General features: G+C 35.1%; 1 protein-coding gene across 1 annotated transcript in view; it reads right to left on the bottom strand.

Annotated features, from left to right (window-relative positions):
- The window catches only part of LEMD3 (LEM domain containing 3), a 79,156-nt gene that overhangs the window by 13,773 nt on the left and 40,703 nt on the right, over window positions 1-24,680 (bottom strand). The window contains exons 2-4 of the mRNA XM_054442092.2: window positions 23,578-23,615; window positions 18,546-18,612; window positions 15,959-16,026 (exon numbers count right to left, since the gene is read on the bottom strand). Of these exons, the coding sequence (XP_054298067.1) occupies window positions 15,959-16,026; window positions 18,546-18,612; window positions 23,578-23,615 (173 nt within the window). The remainder of the gene's footprint in view (window positions 1-15,958; window positions 16,027-18,545; window positions 18,613-23,577; window positions 23,616-24,680) is intronic.

Here is a 24,680-nt window from a genome sequence, read left to right as displayed (position 1 = left end):
AGGATTTAATAGGGTGTTGAGATCTAAAATATGCCACTATTTCCACAAATATATATACAGCATTCTAGAATATTAGAAAATGGAATTTTTATAAAAGCAAAAATTGAATTATTTGCTTGTGCCAAATAGTTGATGCTGATACTGTAGCATACATAGCATATACCTGATTTTAACAGTTTAAACTGTTTTATTATTCACTTTTTGTAGCCACCTGGAAAGCTGTGTGTACAGCAGGGGTTGGTCAACTTTTTCTTTTTTTCCGTAAAGGGCCAAAGAGTAAACACTTTAAGCTGTGCAGCCATATAAATTTCTTTCTTTCTTTTTTAAAAGCAAGCTTTAAAACTGTTGTAAAACCACAGCTCACAAACCCTACAAAAACAGGCAGGCTGGATCTGGCCCATAAGCTATGGCTTGCTAACCTCTGAGGTAAGGCATTCCAGCATCATAAAACAAACATTTTCCAATAACTGATGACAAAAATCAGGAGGAAACTAAGTTTTTAATTTTTAAGGCACAACTTTTATTACTATCGTTTATTACTATTTACTTATAGGCAAGAGCTCAGTCAGTATACCACTGACTGCTTCATGTAAATCTTTCTAAATTCGAAGTATATTTTCCCAAATCTTAAATCTAACACATTATGTGTGTACTCACGCATACCCCCATGAACTCTCCCAAATGTTCTTTATTTTCAAAATCTTGGGTCAAAAATGTGTACTTTAAAACCCACATCAGATGCTCTGAACTTGGATTACAGTTTCCAAGTACAAAAATAATACTGTTTCATTAAATAAGGCAACAAAACTTTAGTTAGTAAGAAGGGGAAAAGGCACTGGTATAGGGAGAAATCAAGCAAGGACTAAAAACCTAATATGGATAGTTTATGAAACTGATAATTTACATAGTAATAGCTATGCAGCTTTCCAGCTGGTGAATATTCTAGTGAACTGCGAGATGATATACACTATGCATCAGATGGCACCTTTTAAAATTAATTGAAATATAACACACAGAAATCCACAATGCTGAATAGGATGTAACTCCTGATTCAGTAAGAATTGTATGATCTTTCACCTGCTAGAATAACAGAAAAAAACATAGTCTTTAGAATCAAGTAGACCCAGGATCAGATGCTGGCTCCATTACAGATTAGCTATATGTACAACCTTAAATGGGACAAGTGAAAATATGCCACCTATCCAGATGTATCTACTTTGACCACTTTTTCAGATCCTAACCCTTAATAGCATCAGTCCCTTGCCCACTCAATAGCTGGAGCTAAGGATTATGAATCCACTCCATCCATCTAAGAAGCAGAACAATATATAGAAAAGAGCAAGTACTCTGGTTCTGTTCCCAGTTCCATCACATAGTAGCTGGATACTCTAGTTATTAGCCCCTCTACGGTTTAGTTTCTTTATGAAATGGGTCTAATACCACCTATCTTGTTGGATCATTCTGAAATTAGAATTAACATATAGAAAGTACCACACTGTACTTTATAAACCTTAATTATTATCACAAAATTTCCCCCTCACTCCACTTCTCAGAACACTCATTTTTCCACACAGACTTTTATTAACAGTAATTAGCATTCTAGGCCATAAAAGTCTATCCAGCCCCATAATTTGACACACTTGCAGCTGTCTACTTTCCTATTATTTTCTTCACAAATCTTAAACATATTCATTGTGTTAAAGGTTAAGAAGGTTTTGAAAGCAACCTAGGAATGTAACCCCATTCATTACATTATTCCATAAAAAGTTATACAAAGTTACTACCATTTAACTTAAAAACCAATCATGTATTTTCACGGAAATATAAACTATGTATTTCTTAAATGTTCCACCAGAGGGACCTCTTAACTTTTCACAAATTAAAATAAGCTTTCAATATCAAAAACAACGAGTTTTTTTAAAAGCTCAAGAAGAGCACTGGAGTAGTTAGAAAAATAGTGTTTAAATTATTTAAATTAGTTATTAAGTTTATTTAAATTTCCTTTGAAGGAGAAAACTGGATAAAGAATTAAACATAAATAATTAAATTCAAGAAAACAAAAACATGTTACTGAGGCTTATTCACTCATTTTACTCCATCAAACATTTACTATACTCACTGTGCTTAAAATGTACTAGAAGTTGTGAAAAAATTAGCTTACACTTGTAGGGGCTCTACACATTCTTTGGTTTATTTATTCCTCAATCTAAAAACTTAAATGTGTTGCTGGTGAAACTATAGTGCAAATACATGAAAATATGTAATAGATCTCTTTCATAAGCAGAAGGCCCTCCATATAGATATTATAATCCTTGTTTGATACCACCTTTGTAGTGAGCTTCCTCCATATTTATGCCAGAATATGGATAAAATAACATAGAGAATTTTGGCTAGATTGTGCTAAAGCAGTCATTTTAAATTGGGAATTAATGTAGCAACATATATCAAAAGCATTTTTAAAAGTTCATGCTCTTTGAACAAGTAATTTCCTTTTTAGGATTATTTCCTAAGAAATATTAGAAAATTAAATACTATATGCAAAGATTAGAGTGATTTCATAATATTGAAAAACCACAAACCAATAAAATAAAATCATATCATGAAATATTATTCAGTGATAGAAAACATTTTCAAAAATAGTTCAATGGTTTTTGAAATACACACAATAATTTCAAGGGAAAGACACATGAATATTTATTGTATAAAATATTTATAATAATTAAAGTAATATTAGCTTTAGAAAAAAATATTTATAATAATTAGAGGAAAATGGACCAAAATTTTACCAGTTGTTATCCTTAGGTAGTGAATTTGAAGCTTTTTTTCCTTTCATTTTCCATATGAATTAAGTAATGAGTGTTATTTAATTTATTTACTTATTTTTGAGACAGGCTCTCACTCTGTCATCCAGGCTGGAGTGTAGTGGTACAATCAAGGTAATCCTCCCACTTCAGCCTCCCGAGGAGCTGGGACTACAGAGGGTCTACAGAGCCATGTGCCACCACACCTAGCTATTTAAAAAATTGTTTTTGTAGAGACAAGATCTCACTATGTTCCCCAGTCTGGTCTCCAACACCTGGGCTCACATGATCCTCCTGCCTTGGCCTCCCAAAGTGCTGAGATTATAGGTGTGAGCCACTGTGCCTAGCCAGTATTATTTAATTTTATGTTGAAAAAATAAGCATTATTAAAAAATAGTACTTTAAGACTTTCATATAGACCTTAAAACTATATTTTTTGGGGAAAAAAATCCTGTTTAAAGCTCTCTCTGTTTTGCTTTTGACAGTACAAACTGTGTCTATGGTGGTGACAAACCACAGCAGGTTTTATAGCATTTGAAAAACATGAAAAATGAGATTCCAAAAAGAAAAGGTAACAAAAACACACATACATAAACCTAACTATAAAAAAAGAGTATTAACATTTTACATAATTCTTTAATTAAGAATGAAATTAAATTAATCCATAATCTTATAAAAATATACCACAGAAATTCTACTAAATTAAGACAAAACCAAATATGAAACATAAAATAACTCAAGATACAAAAATCTTCTAAAGGCTACAGAGTTCACTGCAGAAAAAGCATTTAATACAATTTAACATCTCTTCATGATAACTCTCAACAAACTAGGTACTGAAGGACACAATAAAGGCCATATATGGCAAACCCACAGCCAACAGCATACTGAATGAGAAAAAGCTGAAAGCTTTCCCTATAGGAAATGGAACAAGACAACAGTGCCCATTCTCACCATTCTTATTTAACATAGTATTGGAAGTCCTAGCCAGAGCAATTAGGCAAGAAAAAGAAATAAAGGGCATCCAAATTGGAAAGGAGAAAAATTGTCCCTATGTGCAGATGACATGATGTTAATGTGGAACACCCTAAAAGTTCCACCAAAAACCTCTTAGAACTGATAAATAAATTAAATAAACTTGCAGGACAGAAAATCAATACTCAAAATCAGTAACATATACCAACAAAAAACTAGCAGAGAAAGAAATCAAGAAAGCAGTTTTACTTACAATAGCTACAAAAATAAATAAATGAATAAAATACCTACAATTAAATTTAACCAAGAAGGTAAAAGATACCTAAAAAGAACCATAAAACACCATAAAAAAGACATCCCATGTTCACAATTAGAAGATTATGAAAACAACTACACTACCAAAAATAATCTATGTATAGATTCAATGCAATCCCTATTACAATACCACTGACATTCTTCACATAAGTAGAAGAAAACAATTCTAAAGTTCATATGGAACTATGAACAGTCAAAGCAATCCTGAGCAAAAAGAACAAAGCTGGATGCATCACACTATAAAACCTCAAAATACACTACAAAGCTATAGTAACCAAAACAGCATGTTACTGGCATAAAAGCAGACACACAGACCACTGGAACAGAATAAAGACCCCAGAAATAAATCCACATATTTACAGCCAACTGATTTTCGACATAGGTGCAAAGACCATTCACTGGGGAGAGGACAGTCTCTTCACTAAATGGTGCTGTGAAAACAGGCAGAATGAAACCAGCCCCCTTATTTCTCACCATACACAAAAATCAACTCAAAATGGATTAAATAATTAAATGTAAGATCTAAAATTATGAAAGTACTAAAAGATAATACAGGAGGAATGCTTCAGAACATTAGTCTGGACAAAGGTTTTTATGGAGAAGACACAAATGCAAAAATAAATGGGTTATAGCAAAATAAAAGATTCTGCATCTGCACAGCAAAGACAGCAACAGAGTGAAGAGATGACTAGTAGAATGGGGGACATTTGCAAACTATTCATCTGACAAGGGATTGATATCCAGAACACATAAGGAACTCAATGGGCAAATGAGCTTAACAGACATCTCTTAAGACATACAAACAACCAACAGGCATATGAAAAAATGCCTAACATATGAATCATCAGGGAAATGCAAATCAAAACCACAATGAGATATTCACTCACCCCAGTTAGAATTGCTAGTATCTAAAGGACAAAAAATAACAAATGCTGGCAAGGATGCAGAGAAAGGGTAACTCTTATCCACTGTTGGTGGGAATGTAAATCAGTACAGGCATTGCAGAACATAGTATGGTGGATCCTCAAAAAATTAAAAATAGAACTACCATATGATCCAGCAATCTCACTACTGGGTATATATCCAAAGGAAAGAAAATCAGTAAGTGAAAGAGGTACCTGTACTCTCATTTATTGCCACATTATTAACAATAATATGGAATCAACCTAAGTGCTCATTAACAGATGAATAAAGAAAATGTGGTATATATACAATGGAATACTATTCAGCCATAATAAAGAATAAAATGATGTGATTCACAGCAACACAGATGCACTTGAAGAACATTATGTTAAGTGAAATAAGCCAACCACAGAAAGACAAATACCATATATTCTCACTTGTGGAAGACAAGTGAGTTAGAAGTCCAAGTTAAGGACTACTAAGAACTTGGCTTATTTTACCTTTGGGGAAACTAAAAAGTTGATCTCATGGAGGTAGAAGAGAATAGTGGTTACTAGAGGCTAGAAAGTGGCAAAGTGGCAGGGGGAGGGGCTGTAGCCAGAGGTTGGTTAAATGAAATTATAACTAGGTAGGAGGAATAAATTCTAGTGTTTTATAACACTGCAAGGCAACTATAATTAACAACAATTTATTATATATTTTCAAATAGCTAAAAGAGCAAATTTTGAATGTTCCCAACACAAAGAAATGATAAATGTTTGAGGTGATGGCTCATTTATCCCAACTGGATCATTACACATTGTATACATGTATCAAAATATCACACTATACCCCATAAATATGTACAATTATGTCAATTAAAAATAATAAAAGTGGCCGGGCGTGGTGGCTCACGCCTGTAATCCCAGCACTCTGGGAGGCCGAGGCAGGCGGATGACGAGGTCAGATCGAGACCATCCTGGCTAACATGGTGAAACCCTGTCTCTACTAAACATACAAAAAAATTAGCTGGGCGTGGTGGTGGGCACCTGCAGTCCCAGCTATTCGGGAGGCTGAGGCAGGAGAATGGCATGAACCCGGGAAGCAGAGCTTGCGGTGAGCCAAGATCTCGCCACTGCACTCCAGCCTGGGCAACAGAGCGAGACTCCATCTCAAAAATAATAATAATAATAATAATAATAATAATAATAATAATAAACACAAAAAGCTACAGTTCATTAATATCTTTTTTTTTAAGTAGATATAAGCAGTTTCCAATTTAACTCATGCAAGAGTGCTTCCAGTAACTTTTCTGCTGCTACTCTTCAGTAGAATTAATCTTATACTCTATTGCTGCCTGGCTTAGACTTTGACTTACCCCAACCCCGCATCTGTGTCCCTTCTTTTTAACTTGTACCATTGCTGACCCACAGCTACAAGAAAATGGTTGGAAGTGAAAGAGAGATTAATAATTCCACAGCTACCCCTGCCTCTTCCTCAGCTCCACCTTAATTACTGGTCAGGTACTATCTTGTCCCCAATCCCTATCCCATTTCTTCAGTCCTTCAAACACAGTACAGTCAGTCCTTTTATCCATGGGTTCCACATCCATGGACTGAAATACTGAATAGAGTCAATATAGTCTATCATGAATCAAAAATATCTGGGAAAAAAACAGATGATTATGTCTGCATTAAACTTGTACAGTCTTTTTTTTTTTTTCCTTATTATACCCTAAACCAGGAGTGTCCAATCTTTTGGCTTCCCTTGGCCCCATTGGAAGAATTGTCTTGGGCCACACAAAAAATGCATTAACAATAGCTGATGAGCCAAAAAAAAAAAATCGCAAAAATTCTTATGTTTTAAGAAAGTTTACAAATTTGTTTTGGGCCGCATTCAAAGCCATCCTGGGCTGCAAGTTGGACAAGTCTGCACTAAATGATACAGTATAATAACTATTTACATACCATTTACATTGTATTATCAGTAATCTAGAGAAGATTTAAAGTATATAGTAGGATATGCATAGGTTATATGTAAAGACTACAGTATTTTATATAAAGGACTTGAGTATCTACAAATTTTTATGTCCATGGGGGTCCCGGAAGTAATCCCCAGATACCAAGGAAGAATTAATCATATTTAATATGCTTTAAGAGTCTCAGGATTCTTCTGAAAAGCAATGAAACTTGCTCCAGGAATTTATGACCAATCATAACACAGATCTACGGTATTACCTCTCAGAGATCAAATCTCAGAGGTTTAACTACCTAACAAAAAGAAAACAGGAAAACACACTGAATGGGATAAGATCGTCCTACTACTAGAAGTAAAAACCCATTCAATTATTTTATAAGGAATAGTTTGCTTGCTTTGGATTCTCACTATGCCTTTCTTCATGGAATATTTTATTCTATGTCTCCTTTAGCCTTAATCCAATCCCTTTTTTTGCCTGCACCCTGACATTCGTCCATCCCATAACACTGAGCCCTATAATCCTAACTCCTCCTTAGTCAAGATCTTTTTGAATTCTGATCCTTTAACTGTCCAGTCTATTAGCTATTACACTATCCATAAATTTTACTGTCATTAATGTTCTCATCTAGGTCAAAATTGAAAATAAAGACAATAAACAACCTTAAGCAAAATTTCTGTGGCATGTTATTAGAGATTACTCACTAGAGTGGCACTGATTTAATTAGAAAACACAGAAATTGAATTTATTGGGAAGCTATTATAATCATCAGGCACTGAGCTAGGCATTTTATATACTCAAGTCTCCCAACAACTTTGACAGGTATTAACAGCAGTCCCACATTCACAAAGAAACATGTCCAGAAAAGTTAGAGACTTTACCAAAATGTAATAGCTTCTACTGGCAGTGCCAGAATTTGACTCCAGATATAATCTCCTTATTATACTGTCTTAGGATCTTTCTGGTATCTACATATAAGTCATGCATTAAAGTTAAAAACTCAGTCAATATTTCTCTTTGTTGACAAGCATATCACAGGAGACTATCACCAAAACTTTGCTGAAAGCCTTAAAACATATACTACATTCTTAATTTTTAAAAAGTGGAGGAGTGACATCAGCAGAATAGGAAGCCCCAGACCCTCCTTCCCTCAATGAGACACTGATTCAACAAAAATATATGGACCAATTCCATTTGTGAAAAATCCAGAAATTAGTTAAAAGGTTCCTGCACCTAGGCAAGCACAAAACCACCTGTATCAAAGCTGTTAGGAAAATTCATGTCACTCACTTCCCAGACACTCTCATCACCCCACAGGGCAGTGCAATAGAGAGGAAACTCCCAATTTGTGGCTTCCTCCTCAGAAGGAGAACAGAAGACTAGAACATACATCTAATGATCTGACTTTTGGGGGCAACTGGTTTCTGTCGTGTCTGAATCTAATAGTTGAAAGACACCAAATTAAGGACTATTAAGAACAAAGGCAACAGCACTCACTCACCATTGTCCCTACCCCCAGCTCGGCATGAAGAAAGTTGAGAAAAACCCCAACTCTTGGCTTCTCCCTGGGGAGGAAAAAAGTTAGACATGCATCCAAAGTTCTGACTTCACAGGGGCAGGGAGTGTTGCCTGGCTGGCTTCTGCCTCACCTGATTCAAAATGCGGATAGGACTCAGTATACTCTAGATGCCTGGGGGCCACTAAGAAGAAAAAAGAGCTGGGCCAGGAGCGGTGGCTCATGCCTGTAATCCCTACACTTTGGGAGGCCAAGATGGGTGGATCACAAGGTCAGGAGATCGAGACCATCCTGGCTAACATGGTGAAACCCCGTCTCTACTAAAAATACAAAAAATTAGCTGGGCATGGTGGCGGGCACCTGTAGTTCCAGCTACTTGGGAGGCTGAGGCAGGAGAATCGCTTGAACTAGGGAGGCAGAGGTTGTAGTGAGCTGAGATCGTGCCACTGCACTCCAGCCTGGGCAACAGAGCAAGACTCTGTCTCAAAACAAACAAACAAAAGAGTTGGATAGCTTATGGCAGCTCCAAATAATCTACAGACACCAGGGATAACCTACAGATACCAGGGATCAAAAGATTATAAATTATGAGAAAATAAACCAGCAAAACTTCTCTAATTGGAAATTCACAGGCAAAAATCCAGAGAGGACACAACCACAACCACAGAAAAGATGTCTGACATCCAGAATGTCACATATTGGTAAAAGACTTTCTTTTTTTCTGACATCCAGAATACACAAACATATTGGTAAAAGACTTTCTCTGCACAAAGTCTACAAAGGTGGCTGTTTTTTTTTTCTGTTGTTGTTGTTAAATGCATGAATCCCAACACAAAGTAACAAGGCACATGAAGAACCACGAAAACATGGTCAAAGAAACAAAATACACTTCCAAAACATATCCTAAAGAAGTAGAAGTCTAAGAATTACATGACAAAGAATTCAAAAAAAGCCATCACAAAGATACTCAACAAGATCAGGAAAACAATGCATGAATCAACTAAGAATATCAACAAAGAGACAGAAAATATTTTTAAAACCCAGAAATTTTGGAGCTAAAGAATAACTGAATTTAAGAATTCATTAGAGGGGTTCAAGAGCAGACTGGATCAAACAGAAGAAAGAATCAGCAAACTCAAAGAAGGTCATTTGGAATTATTCTGTTAGACAAGCAAAATGAAGAAAGGATAAAGACAAGTAAAGAAAGTCTAAGGAACTTAATGGGACACCATTAAGCCAACCAATATAAGCAATATAAGTAATATGGAAGTTTCAGAAAGAGAAGAAAGAAACAGGCAAAAAAACAAAACAAAAACAAAAACAAAAACACTATGTTATCTGGGGCCCAAAACTCCCCAAACCTGGGGAAGAAAATGGGCATTCAGACTCAAGGAAGCCAATGAATCCTAATGAGGATAGACCAAAATAAGTCCATATTCAGACATGTTATGTTCAAATTGTTGAAAACCAAGGAGAAGAAAGCAGCCAAGACGCAAGCTACTCATCACATACAAGGGAGTCCCCAAAAGACTTTACAAAGCAGGAGAGAGTGAAATAACATATTCAAAGTACTGAAAGAAAACAACTGCTAACCAAGAATACTGTGTGTGTGTGGTCGGGGGGAGGGGGCAGCAGTACATCATACTATTAAAAATGGTATACAATTTTTTATTTCTGGAATTTTCCATTTAATATTTTCAGACCATAGTTGACTAGGGGTTACTGAAACTGTGGAAAGCAAAACCATGGATAAAGGGGACTACTACATATCCAGAAAAACCATCCTTCAAAAATGAAGAAATAAAGATTTTTTCAGAATAAAAGCCAAGGGAGTTAATCATCACTAGAACTGCTTCACAAGAAATGCTAAAGTGAGTCCCAAGTTAAATGAAAGGATGCTACCTAGCAATGCAAAAGCATATGAAAATATAAAGCTTGCTGATAAAGGTAAATATATAGACAAAATCAGAATACTGTAACACTGTAATGGTGGTATGTAAATCACTTAATTGTGATATAAAATTTAAAAGACAAAAGTATAAAAAACTTTATAAAAATATGTTGATGATACACAATATGAAAAGATGTAACCTGTGACATCAATAATATAAAGGATGAAGACAGATATAAAAAAGTAGACACTTTCCATGTGACTAAAGTTAAGGTGTTATCAGGTTAAAATATTACTGTGAATATAAGATAATTTATATAAGCCCCAATAGTAACCACAAATGCCTACAAAAGACACGTAAAAGAAAATGAGAAAGAAATCACAGCTTGTCACTACAAAAAAAAAAAGACACACAAAAGAGTAAGATATGGAAAAGGGGACAAAAACGCTACAACACAGAGAGAAAATATTCAATAAAAAAGGCAATATAAGTCCTTCCCCATTAGTAATTACTTTAAATGTAAATGGACTAAACTCCCAAATCAAAGCACACTGAGTGGCTGAATGAATAAAAAAAAAACAGCTCCAATTTTATCATGTGTACACCTTAGATTTAAGGACATACACAGGCTGACAGCCAAAAGATGGAAAAAGATATTCCATGCAGATAATAATGAAAAAAGAGTAGGGGTAGCCATACTTATGTTAGACAAATTTTTGACTTGCGCAACATAGTGAGATCCTGTCTCTACAAAAAGTTTAAAAATTAGCCGGGTGTGGTGGCATGTGTCTGTAGCCCTGGATACTTGCAAGGCTGAGGCAGGAGGATCACCTGACCCCAGGAGTTTGAGATTGCAGTAAGCTATGATCTCACCACTTCACTCAAGTGTGGGTGACAGGCCTAGACTCTGTCTCAAAAAAAAAAAAAAAAAAAAATCATCACATGAGACAAGGAAGGATATTCATTATATAAATGACAAAGGGATCAATTCATCGGGAAGATTTAACAATTCTAAATATGTATGTATCCCACATTAGAAAATCAATAAGGGAGCAGAGGACTTGAACAACAATTATAGATCAAATGGATCTAACAGAAATATACAGAAAATTCCATCCAACAGGAGTAGAATACACATTCTTATCAAGTGCATATGGAACATTCTCCAAATTAGATCATATGTTAGGCCACAAAAATCTTAACACATTAAAGACGACCGAAATCATACCAAGTATCTTTTCACACCACAATGAAATGAAACTAAAAATCAAAAGCAGAGAAAAACTGAGAAATTCGCAAATATGTGTAAATTAAACAACATTCTCCTAGAACAAGCATTGGGTCAAAGCAGAAATCAAAAGAAAAATTATAAATGTATTAAAATAAAAAAATAAAAAACACAACCTAACAAAATTTATGAGAAGCAGTAAAAACAATACCGAGAGAGGTTTACAGTGGTAAGCCTATGTTTAAAAAAAAAAAATCTCAAATGAGAAATCTAACTTTACATCTCAAAGAACTAAAAAAAGAACATACTAAGCCTAAGATTAGCAGAAGGGAGGAAATAATAAAGATTGGAGCAAAAATAAATTAAATAGAGAATTTAACGAATCAATTTTTGAAAAGATCAAAATTGACAAACCCTTAACTAGACTAAGAAAAAAATCAGAATTCATTTCTGAGTTTATTATCTATTTCATTAAAGAAGAATTAATGCCAATCCTATTCAAATTCTTCTGAAAAATTGAAAAGGATGAAACAATTCCAAACTCATTTTATGAGGCCAGCATTACTCTGAAACCAAAGCCAGACAATGATACTATAAGAAAATCACAGACTAAAATCCCTGAGATACAAAAATCCTCAAAAAAACACTAGCAAACTGAATTCAAAAGCACATGAAAAGGATCACACACCAGGATCGTATACCTCAGACACAAAGATGGTTCAACATACAAAAATCAAAATTGAGTATGCCACATTAATAGAACAAAGGATTAAAATCACATGATCCTCTCAATAGATGCAGAAAAAGCATTTGACAAAATTCAATATCCTTTCATGATAAAACCATTCAATAAAGAGGAACAGAAGGAAATTATCTCAACATATTAAAGGCCATACATGGAAACTCTTAGCTAATATCATACTCAATGGTGACAAACTGAAAGATTTTCCTGGCCAGGCATGGTGGCTCACGTCTATAATCCCAGCATTTTGGGAGGCCAAGGTGGGTGGATCACCTGAGGTCAGGAGTTTGAGACCAGCCTGGCCAACATGGTGAAACCCCATCTCTACTAAAAATACAAAAAAATTAGCCAGGTGTGGTGGCACACACCCATAATCCCATCTACTCAGGAAGCTGAGACATGTGAATTGCTTGAGCCCAGGAGGTGGAGGCTGTATTGAGCAGAGATCACGCCACTGCACTCCAGCCTGGGCGACAGAGTGAGACTCTGTCTCCAAAAAAAAAAAAAAAAGAGATTTTCCTCTAAGATCAGGAAGAAGGCCAGGGTGGCTATTCTTCCCATCTCTATCTCTCGTAGCACTAGACATCCTAGCCAAAGCAATTAGATAAAAAGAAATAAAAAACATCCAAATCAGAAAGAAGTAAATTTATCTCTCTTAGCAGGTGACATAATCTTATACATAGAAAGCCCTAAAGATTCCACCAAAAAAATCTTGTTATTTGGCTGGGTGTGGTGGCTCATGCTTGTAATCCCAGCACTTTGGGAGGCCAAGGCAGGAGGATAACTTGAGCCCAGGAGTTTGAGACCTGCCTGGGCAACATAGCAAGACCCCTATCTCTACTAAAAAAAAATCTTGTTAGAATAAACAAATTCAGCTAAGTTGGAAGATATAAAATCAATATACAAAAATCAGTTACATTTCTATACACTAACAACAATCAATCTGAAAAGGAGGTTAAGAAAATAATCCCATTTATAACAGCATTAGAAAGATTTAGATACTTAGGAATAAACTTAACCAGGGAGGTGAAAGACTTACACACTGAAAACTACAAAAAAAAAGCTGAATGAAATAAAAGACACAAATAAATAGAAAGATATCTCATGTTCGTGAATTGGAAGACTTAATATTACTCAAATTACTATATCACTGAAAGCAATACAGCAATACAAAATCCCAATAGTATTTTTTGCAGAAATAGAAGACATAATCCTAATATCCATATGGAACCACAAAGGCCTCACACTGACTTTAAAATATATGACAAAACTACAGTAATCAAAACAGTATAGTATTAGCATAAAAACAGACATAAATGGACCAGTGGAACAAAATAGAGAACCAGAAATAAAGCCACTGATGTATGATCCAACAATCTTCTACAAGGGTGCCAGACTACACATGGAGAAATGACAATCTCTTCAATAAATGGTGCTAGGAAAACTGGATTTCCACATGCAATAGAATCAAACTGGACCTTTATCTTATATCATACACAAAAATCAACTCCAAATGGATTAAAGACTTAAATGTAAGACCTGAAACTCTAAAACTTCTTGAAGAAAACATAGAAGAAAAGCTTCTTGATGTCGATATGGGCAATAATTTCTTGGACATGACACCAAAAGCATAGGCAACAAAAGCAAAAAATAGAAAAGTGGGACTACATCAAACTAAAAAGCATATGTGCAATAAAAAAAAAAAACAGTGAATACAGTGAAAAAGTAACCTACAGAATGGGAGAAAATATTTGCAAACCATATATCTGACAAGGGGTTAATATGCAAAATGCATAAGAAACCCCCACAATTCAATAACAAAATAAATAGCCCAATTTAAAAATCAGCAAAGAACTTGAATAGCACTTCTCCAAAGAAGATATACAAATGGCCAACAGATAGGGTATTATATATATGCTGTATACATGCTATATATACACACAAATGTATATGTATATAAATGGTATATGAAAAGATGCTCAACATCAGTAATCATCAGGGAAACACAAATAAAAAACACAGTGAGCTATAAGGCAAATAAGTGTTAAGGATGTGGAGAAACTGGAATCCTACTATACTATTGGAAAGAATGTAAAATGGTACAGTCAGTATGAAAACAGTATGGAGGTTCCTCAAAAAATAAAAAGTTGAACTACCATATTATCTATCAATCCCACTTCTAGGTATTTGTCTAACAGAATTTAAAGTAGAGTCTCAAAGAAGTATTTGCATTGCCATGTTCATTGATGAATTATTCACAATAGCCAAGAGGTGGAAACAATCTAAAAGCCCATCAACATGACTGGATAAAGAAAATATGTGTATACATACAATGAAATGCTACTCAGCCTTTAAAAATGAAGGAAATATTGTCACGTTACAATATGGATGAAACTTGAAGATATTATGCTAGGTGAAACAAGCCAGTCACAGGACAAAAATTGCAGGATTCAACTTATATGAGGTATCTGTTAATCACACTGATGGAGGGAGAAAGTAAAATGGTGGTTGCCAGGGATGTGGAGCTGAGGAAAATGGGGACCTGCTGTGCAATGGGTATAGAGTTTCAGTCATACAAGATGAAGAAGTTCTAGAGATTTGCCATATAAGAATGCACATATAGTTGTACGGTATACTTAAAAATATGTTAACAGATTTCACGTTATGTATTTTTTACCACAATTTTAACAAGGGGATGGGAGGCATGAAATTTGTATGGCATGACTTGTCCACATTCATATGCCAGCCACCTTCCAGGGATCAACGTTTCCATTTGCAAGAACTCAGATCTTTATGAAATTATCTTTATGGAAATGGACCGACAACAAGCTTTCCTGTATGGTTTTCAAATGCCACTTTCCACTTCTGAGAAATCAGAATGACATTTATCCATCTTTAATCTTCTGCTACCTTTCCTTTCATTAAGATTTTCCAGAAATTATTTACAGTAGTTTAGAAAATTCAACGGTAAGTTCTCTTAGTATTCTGAGAAGAAACTGATCTGGGACAGAAGATTTTAAATAAATGGTTAGATGTTTACCTGCTCTCTTACATGCTACTACTCACCTATCTCAATTTCCCTCTGACCAATGTTTCTTTGTACCCTTTCCAAATTAATATGCATTCTCTCATAGAGAATGTTCTAAAACAAACTAAAAAAAATTGAACAGGTGGCTCACGCCTGTAATCCCAGCACTGTGGGAGGCCAAGGCATGCGGATCACTTGAGGCCAGGAGTTTGAGACCAGCCTGGCCAACATAGTGAAACTCCATCTCTACTAAAAATACAAAAAACATTAGCTGGGCAAGGTGGTGGGTGCCTGTAATCCCAGCTACTCGCGAGGCTAAGGCAGGAGAATCGCTTAAACCCCGGTTGCGAACGGTGCAGTGAATCGAGATCAGCCATTGCACTCCAGCCTGGGGAACAAGAGCGAAACTCTGTCTCACAAAAGGAAAAAAAAAAAAAAAGGTTGAACAATTTTACTTTCTCGTAACTGCTCATATTATACCAAACAGCAGGCCCAAGTTTTTAACAGTACAATTAAAATAATCAAATATATGATTCTTACAAGTAGCAATGATGTATATAATTTTTTAAAATATAGCTATTAAAATTCTAATTTCACTGCTTACTTTTAAATACGCAGCTGCCTCTTGAACAGAAAGCGTTCTTTGACTAGAACTGCCACATTCATGATCTCCTGGAAAGATTAGCATATTATTAATTTTGACTCAGTACTCTCTTAAACAGAAGAAAACAAACATAATTAATTCAAATATTTTATATATTATACAATTACAGGTTATATTATTATAATCAGTAAAGAAAGAACATGAACAATATTATTTATACTTTCTAGAAGAAATTCCAGTAAGAATATAAACAAAGAAATTCCAGTAAGAATATAAACAAATAACTACCCTTACATTAACCACAACTTTTAAATGCATTTCAGTCCAAACAAGAACATATCTTCCTATTATATTCCCAACTAAATTGTAAGCTGGTATAGGAACTATGTCACACTGATGCCTATCCACAGATCTTGGCACACAAGATGCCCTCCAGAAATATGTCTTATTCCTAAAAAGGAAAAAATTCAGCAAATTCATTGTGCTAACTTAACTTACACATCTATTCTTAAAGCTAATCATTTAAGGGTTCAAATAAGTTTGAATTTATTAATGAATTAAAGTATGTGCATTTTCAGAGTATAACTAATCCTATCTTTAGCAAGGGGTGTGCATGCCTTAAAAACTGTTATAACATAACCAGGTGTGGTAGTGTGCATCTGTAGTCCCAATTATTCGGGAAGCAGAGGCAAGAAGACAGCTTGACTCCATGAATTTGAAGCTGCAGTGAGCTGTGATCACCCTACTTCACTCCAGCCTGAGTGACAGAAAAGATCCTGTCTCAAAAAAATGTTGAAAAAAAAAATTGTTATAACAGACCAACAGGGAAATCAGGTACAAGTTTCCACCTATGATCTGGTTTCTACAAAGGGATGTGCTACATATAAATCTTTGGAAAACTACATTTATCTTTTCTTTTAATTGTTGATAAGAAGCGAATTCAGGGCTTTTTCTTTAGACTATAAGTGGTTATTAGAAATAAATTATCCTCCTATTGAACTCCAATTGTCATGTTTTCCCTTCCCTGTGTCTTTCAAGTAGTTAAAAAGCTTTTGTTGACATGAAAGTAGAATAATTAAAGTAAAATCCTTCCCAAATGTTTCTAAAATAAAAGTAGCCATGTTCTCATTTCAGTTTTGTTCAAGTAATCATTTTAATGTCAGTAGCTATAAAAAGGGGAGAAGTACCTATTAGATGAACAAGTCCTGAAAGTTTATTAGTGCATCCTCAGAGATTTAGATCCCATAGATTTAGAGCAGAGGTCTGCAAATTACAGCCCATGGGTCAAATCTGGCCTACTCTTGTTTTTATAAATGAAGTTTTATTGGAATACAGCCAAGCTCATTCACTTATGTAGTATTTATGGCTGCTTTCATGGTATAACGTAACTGAGTGGTTGTGACAGAGGCAAACTAACCTACAAAGCCTAAAATATCCAGTATCTGACCCTTCACAGAAAAAAAGCTTGCTGACCCTTACTCAAGGGGAAGGAATCTGTATCTTTAAAAGCACATTAGATTATGCTGATTTAGCTGGCCATGAACCATACTTGATAAAACAATGCTACAGAGATAGCTGTAGAAGCTTGTGTTAGCAATATCCCTAGCTAGCATAACTAGCATATACTTAACCTATCTCTGGGTGCTACAGCATACCAAATAAATGTCATTAGCTTGAAGTGTGTGAATGACAATCAAAGCAAAGAAGGCTTTTAGCGACATAATACAGAATTAAAAGCTTAAAACATTGACCAGAATTAAGAACCCAATGGACAAAACAAAGATAGATAAGAGGATGGGAAACTGTCAGGATCCTAAATACCTTCATTCAACCAGAGAAGTTCCATATTTACCTATAGGCTGCTACCAATAATCTGGTTTACACAAAAGATCTGCTACATAGAAAAGTTTGAAAACTGCATTTTTCTTTTCTTATGACTGCTTACAAGAATCCAAGTTTCTTCTTTCAGATTATATGTAAAAAAAAAAACAAAAAACAAAAAACTAAAAAAAGTAATAGATAAGCTGCTACAGCAGTTTACATGTGCTAAACTTGATACCAATTCATCTATAATAAATTATTCCCATTTCAGACAAGTTGACTACCTTAGAGCTCTCAAAGAATTACTAAGAGCAGAATACGAGGAAAATGCAATTAATCAGGAGAGAAAATTACAGGAGAATAAATTTACTTTATCAAACAGAATGATACGTATATAACCAACAAAAGAAAATCTGCATTTGTATATTTAATCCAAGATTTTAGTCAATTCATTGCTTACCTAATTCCTCTGATACTTAAGCTTTCCGGATTTTTTGTTACCATTAATGCAATAAAGAAATTTGATCAACTTTATAACTATATTATATATATATATATTACCTCTAACACAGATGGCAGGCAGGAAAAAAGCCTTGATTAAATACATATATAAAAATCAAAAATCACTCTGTATAGGTAATGAAAACTTCTGAAGAAAAATATTTCTCAAATATGACACTGGACTTGGAAAAAAATTTTCTACTAATAACATGTTACATACATTTTTCAAAACATTTTTAGCAACTATAAAAGTTAAAACAATTACCTGCAAGCTGTGCCAATCGATCATGAAGCTTATATAACGTGTTCATCATAAGTTTTTTTTCACTTTCCTAAAATTAAGAGAAGTTATTATGAAATACCCAATTACAAGAAAAAAAAACACCAAATAATTCTTAATCAAAAAGAAAAACAGTACATTTAAAATCACAGAAGCCACATAATCTGAAAGACAAATTCACATTTAAGTAATGGGCACCATATTTTTAAGAAACCTTAATCTAAGACTCTAAATTATTACTCTAAATATTTCACTTTCTGGAGAATGATTTAAAAATTGGCATAAGGTTAGTGCTAAAAAAGGTCTCACAGACAATAAACTCCATCAATCACCAAAGCAATGTTCCCAATCCCCCTCTACACAGTGTATTCTTATGTAAACTGTTCATATGAGACTGTTTTCTTCATCAAGGCTGCCCTTCATGTCTTGTTTTAGTCTAACTCAACCACATAAAACTAAGGGAATGAGTACTGGCACGTTGACTGATACTCAGTCCTCTCCTAGGCTCCCAAGGTGCCCCTGTATAAACTTATGAACCGTTAAAATGAAACAAACATTAAATAAACATCTACTAGGAGTTAAGAACTGTTCTCTCAGCAAAGCGAGAGACCCAGTGAACAAGATGGTTCCTGTACTCAAGGGCAAAAAACATATTAAATGTTATACAACAACTGCAGAGTAATACAGAAGATTCTCTTCCCTCCTTCTGTATTTACAGAATAAGGAGGGAAGGAGGGAAGAGAATTTATGGAACAGAATATTTGAGTTTGGTTTAAAAGGAAAAAATAACAGATCAGCATTCTAGGCAATGGGAAAGACCCTGAGCAAGGGCATGAAGGCATGAAAGCATTGGTTATATTTCTTACATAACCAGTAGCCTTGTTTGATTCTGCAAACTACTAGAAAAGTTGTTTAGTATTAACTACCAGACAGCCTTGGATAGCAACACAGAGAGTTTGACTTCATTCTGAAAATTTAGCAGGAGAGTAAAACAGACTTGTACATCAGGAATACTACCCGGGCCAGAATCTAGAATGTATAGGCTGGCCCGGAAGCAGAAATAATTGTATGAAAAGAGTCCAGATAGAGAATTATTGCAATGGTACAGCCTAAGTACCTGCCAAGTAGTCTAAAGCAACAAGACCTCCAATTTAAGAGCAATTACGATCAGGAGTGATCGACATAAATGATGGAGGGTAGGGTGGGGAGTGGGTAATAGCTTATTGCACTACCTAAAATAAGTCCATGATTTATCAGGGGGCTCTCTCTTTATTACTTTCTTTCTTCCTGAAGTTTCCAACAAAACAGATTTACTGGATGAATAGAACATAGAGCAAATTAAAGCAAGATATAAAAGACTGGAAAAGTAACATTTATATGTCTAATAACATGCAACCTCACCCATTTATTTTGTGGTGTATGTGCAGGGACAGAAGAGAACATGTTTGCACACTATGGGTGGCATGCTTTTGTCACTGCAGCTATAATCGGTTATACTAAGAGGAAAACTCAACAAAAGAACCAAGATCCTACCACCAGAATACCTGGTTTTATGTCAGATGGTTGACTGAGATAAGTTACTTATTCATTCAGTTTACTACTTGCCTTCCTACAGATACATATTTTTTGCCTCAATTTTATCTTAATCAGATTCTGAATCAAGCCAGTCCTTATCTTCACATAAGATCAAAAATTCAAACTGCAAAAATTAGACATCAAAAAGTAACAGTAGGCTGGGTGTGGTGGCTCACGCCTGTAATCCCAGCACTTTGGGAGGCCAAGGAGGGTGGATCATGAGCTGAGTGTGGTGGCATGTGCCTGTAGTCCCAGCTACTCGGGAGGCTGAGGCAGGAGAATCACTTGAACCCGGGAGGCGGAGGTTGCAGTGAGCGGAGATCATGCCACTGTACTCCAGCCTGGTGACAGAGCGAGACTGTGTCTCAAAAAAAACTAAGAGCAGGGGCTGAAACAGGATTCTGAAACCTAAGCATTTGTGATACATTAAACCACAAAATCATTTTTAATAAATATCTTCAACATAACAGGATGACTAGGTGTTCCAATGACAGTGTAGCTTATGGATGTGACACATAAAATCAAGGTGAATCTAGTTAAGTTTTAGGATTAAAGCAATGGAAAGTTTTGTGTTTCTTTTCCTCTCATCTGGAAGAGACTTATTTTCTTTTTGTTTTATATGTCCTATCATACCCTTCCTCACTCCCCTTTCAAAAACAAAACAAAATTTAAACATTTGTCATCTGTCCTCTGATTACATCTTTAATAAACATAAGAGGGACCTGGGAATAAACTAGCTTTTACAAGAATTATCTTTCCAATGAAAATTTATTTAAGGCCGGGTGCAGTGGCTCACACCTGAAATCCCAACAGTTTGGGAGGCTGAGCCAGGAGAATTGCTTGAGCTCAGGAATTTGAGACCAGCCTGGGCAATGTGGCAAAACCCCATCTCTACAAAAAAATACAAAATTTAGCTGGGTATGGTGGTATGCACCTGTAGTCCCAGCTCCTCAGGAGACTGAGGTGGGAGGATAACTTGAGCCCAGGAGGTTGAGGCTGCAGTGAGTCGTGATCATGCCACTGCACTCTAGTCTGGGTGATAAAAATGAGACCTTGTCTCAAAAAAAATAAACAAACAAACAGAGTTTAAATGACCATCTATATACTAGAAGGGCCTCAACTGCTATCCAAATGACCAACTAAATTATAATCTAAGTAGGTGTTTATGAGATATACTATTTACTTTATCTGTCTATCTATCTTTACAGTCTTGCTCTGTCACTCAGGCTGTAGCAGAGTGCAGTGGCATGATGATATATGCTATTAAGTGAATGAATACATTTTGAGAAAGAAACAGAAAGGCTTTGGTTCAATTATCTTTAGTATAAGTACACTAAACTAGCAGTAAATCTGAAAAGCATAGAAATCAACTTTTAAACTTACTTACTGGTTTACAGTTTGATTACACTGTTCTTCCATTTTGACTGCTTTTCAGATTGTCTCCTAATATTTCAGCTTAATGTCTAACTACTGGCTTCCCTAATAATTCTGCAAACTACTTAAAGTTCCACAAGTAAATACATAAAATAAGCTTTCAAATAATCTTTCATTAAATAAAGGCAATTTTGTAATTTGAATTAGCTACCTTCTAATTGTGTTTTAGTAAGGCCCAGATTATTGTTTTTCATTTTGGAGGGAGAAAAATCTATAGGGTGACTCTATCCAATTTTCTCATATATTGTCACCATTAAATATTTCCCTCCTCAATCCTCAGCCAATTTTCTCTTCAAGGATTTTTTTTTTTTTTTTTTTAGATGGAGTCTCGCTCTGTAGCCCAGGCTGGAGTACAGTGGCACAATCTCGGCTCACTGCAAGCTTCGCCTCCCGGGTTCAGGCCATTCTCCTGCCTCAGCCTCCCAAGTAGCTGGGACTACAGGCACCTGCCACCATGTCCGGCTCATTTTTTGTACTTTTAATAGAAACGGGGTTTCACTGTGTTAGCCAGGATGGTCTCGATCTCCTGACCTCACGATCCGCCTGCCTCGGCCTCCCAAAGTGCTAGGATTACAGGCGTGAGCCACCGCGCCCGGCCTCTTCAAGGATATTTTTAACTGTTTGCATTATGCCTTTGATTAAATAATAATGAATTTTAACACTTGTGATATGGTTTGGCTCTGTGTCTCCACCCAAATCTTACCTTGAATTGTAATAATCCCCACATGTTGTGGGAGGCAGTGGTGGGAGGTAACTGAATCATGCATGGGGTGGATTTTTTTCCCCATGCTATTCTCGTGATGAATAGTGAATAAGTCTCATGTGATCTGATGGTTTTATGAAGTGGAGTTGTCCTGCATATATTCTGTTGCCTGCCACCAGGTAAGACGTGACTTTCACCTTCCGCCACGATTGTGAGGCCTCCCCAGCAGAACTGTGAGTCAATTAAACCTCTTTCCTTTATAAATTACCCAGTCTCGGTATGTCTTTATTAGCAGCGTGAGAACAGACTAATACAACTTGGCAAGGGGCCCTGTACAGAATGAGCATTTAATATAAGTAAACAGCCACTATCTTCATTATAATTATTACTATTATTCAGAAGTTCAGAACTTCAGTTTCTTCCTTGGGGAAAATTAAACAGAAGAAAATAGTCTTCAGTAAGTATACTGTACCAAATTTAAATTATGACACTGTAGCAGTGTTATACTTAATAATGCAACTGAAAAAGCCAACTTTGTTTTAAACAATTATCACTGCAATAGAATATTACTAATCATTTCAGAGTTCCACTTTAACAATAGAAAGTAATATTCTATGGATGTGATTATACATTATTACACATCCTTCAGTACAACAAATAATGTTTTCTATACAGGTCTATATAACAGTTCCTATAATAAAAAATTAACAACGAATTACATGCTTAAACATCTTAATCTCTGAAGTCCCTGTAATGATGGGTAAGTGAAAAATATTTTTATATAAGTAAAATTTAGGTTAAAATTAGTATTATAGCACTCTTTAAAAAATTAAAGAAATAGCCTGAAGGATATGCTTCCTTTCTAAGTCCTTTTGATGGTCGAATAGGCATGCCAATATGCAGAAGATCCAAAGAGGTAAAATGAGGGCAAAACGGACAAAAACTGCTAAGGCATCCAACAACTACAGGCAACAGGCATACTTTTCAGTGTAAGAGATCTACTGATGATATGCCACTCCCATTTTACTTGGCAGTAGTCTTTTACAGTAAAGTGATAAACAGTTCAGCTCTTAAGAGAAAATCTGTGTCAGATTTAATTATACGACAGTTAGGGAATACTCAGAATAAGAAAGCCTATTGTTTTAGACTAAAATAACCTTAAAATTACTATTTTTTTAGTTGATAAAACCTATTGTTTAAGACGAAAATAACTTTAAAATTACTTTTTTTAGTTGATAGTCATTCTCATGCTTTTATCATATAAAACATGACACGAAATTATCAGTATTACGATCGTTTACTTACTTGTATCTTTCCAAATGTTTCACCAAAGGGGTTTTCTACTATCAAGGAAGGAAAAAAAGAGAAGTATTAGCATCACTTAAGAATTACAATCCCCCAAACAAACTCTCTGAAATGCCAGCATGTACTTTGCTAAAACTGGATATAAATATGTAAACCAAATGTAAACAAACTGGTGATAATAAAGGTTAGGGAAGTAATTTTTCAGTGGTTTTCCTCACAATCATTGAGATCAGGTGCTCTGGTGTCACAGAAGCTGAGTTCAAGTCCCAGCTCCACCTCTACCACTTATTAGTAATGTCTCTTTGAACTAACATCTAATTAGCTACTCTAAATTGTAGTTTCTTCTTTAAAGGAGTATGGATAACAATGATACCTACCTTATACAGTTGTTGTCAGGATTAAATGAGATGAATAAGATAAAATGTTTGACACAGTGTCAAGCACTTAATATGCACTCAATACACACTATCCATTATTATTACTGCTAATGACCAAATCATTTGTTTCTACCTTAACTTGATTTCTCTTCAAAATAAAGACTAAGAAGCAGTTAACTACTGAAAGAAATCTACAAGATGCTTTAAAACTGAATAATTCATTTAGAATTCTGACTTCTAATGATATTTTTTAAATCCACCTTCCTAATCCTTGCCAACATCTGAAAAAGCGGCAAGAAAAAAAAATACCGATCAAAGTAACTAAGAATTAAGGCTCAGTATTAAACAATTCCAAATTTCCAATAAAATATTACATAATAAGGAAAGGATTTACCACTTTCCATCCAACCCCTATGCCCCTCCTTCACCTCTAAATTAAGATAGAAAAATGTTTATGGCTGAATATGTAGCACACCTCTCGGGGTTTTTATTCAGAGTCTTCTTATCATTTTGTTTATTTTGATATTACATATGAAAATATTCAAAGCTTTCAGATACCTATAAACTTTAATATTTTATATAGACTATACATCTGTATAATCCTGGTCACAACTAAGACTAACTAAGACTAACTGATCTTACAAAGTAGTTCACACTGACCAGGTTTCCTTTCTGAAATGCTTTTCTATTTTTATTTGAGAAAACAGGAAGTCCCATAGGAACCAG

This window comes from Pongo pygmaeus, chromosome 10, assembly GCF_028885625.2.
Source record: "Pongo pygmaeus isolate AG05252 chromosome 10, NHGRI_mPonPyg2-v2.0_pri, whole genome shotgun sequence".
Taxonomy (NCBI): Eukaryota; Metazoa; Chordata; class Mammalia; order Primates; family Hominidae; genus Pongo; species Pongo pygmaeus.
Note: the sequence above shows the minus strand (reverse complement) of the source record. Positions and strands in the feature narration are given on the sequence as shown.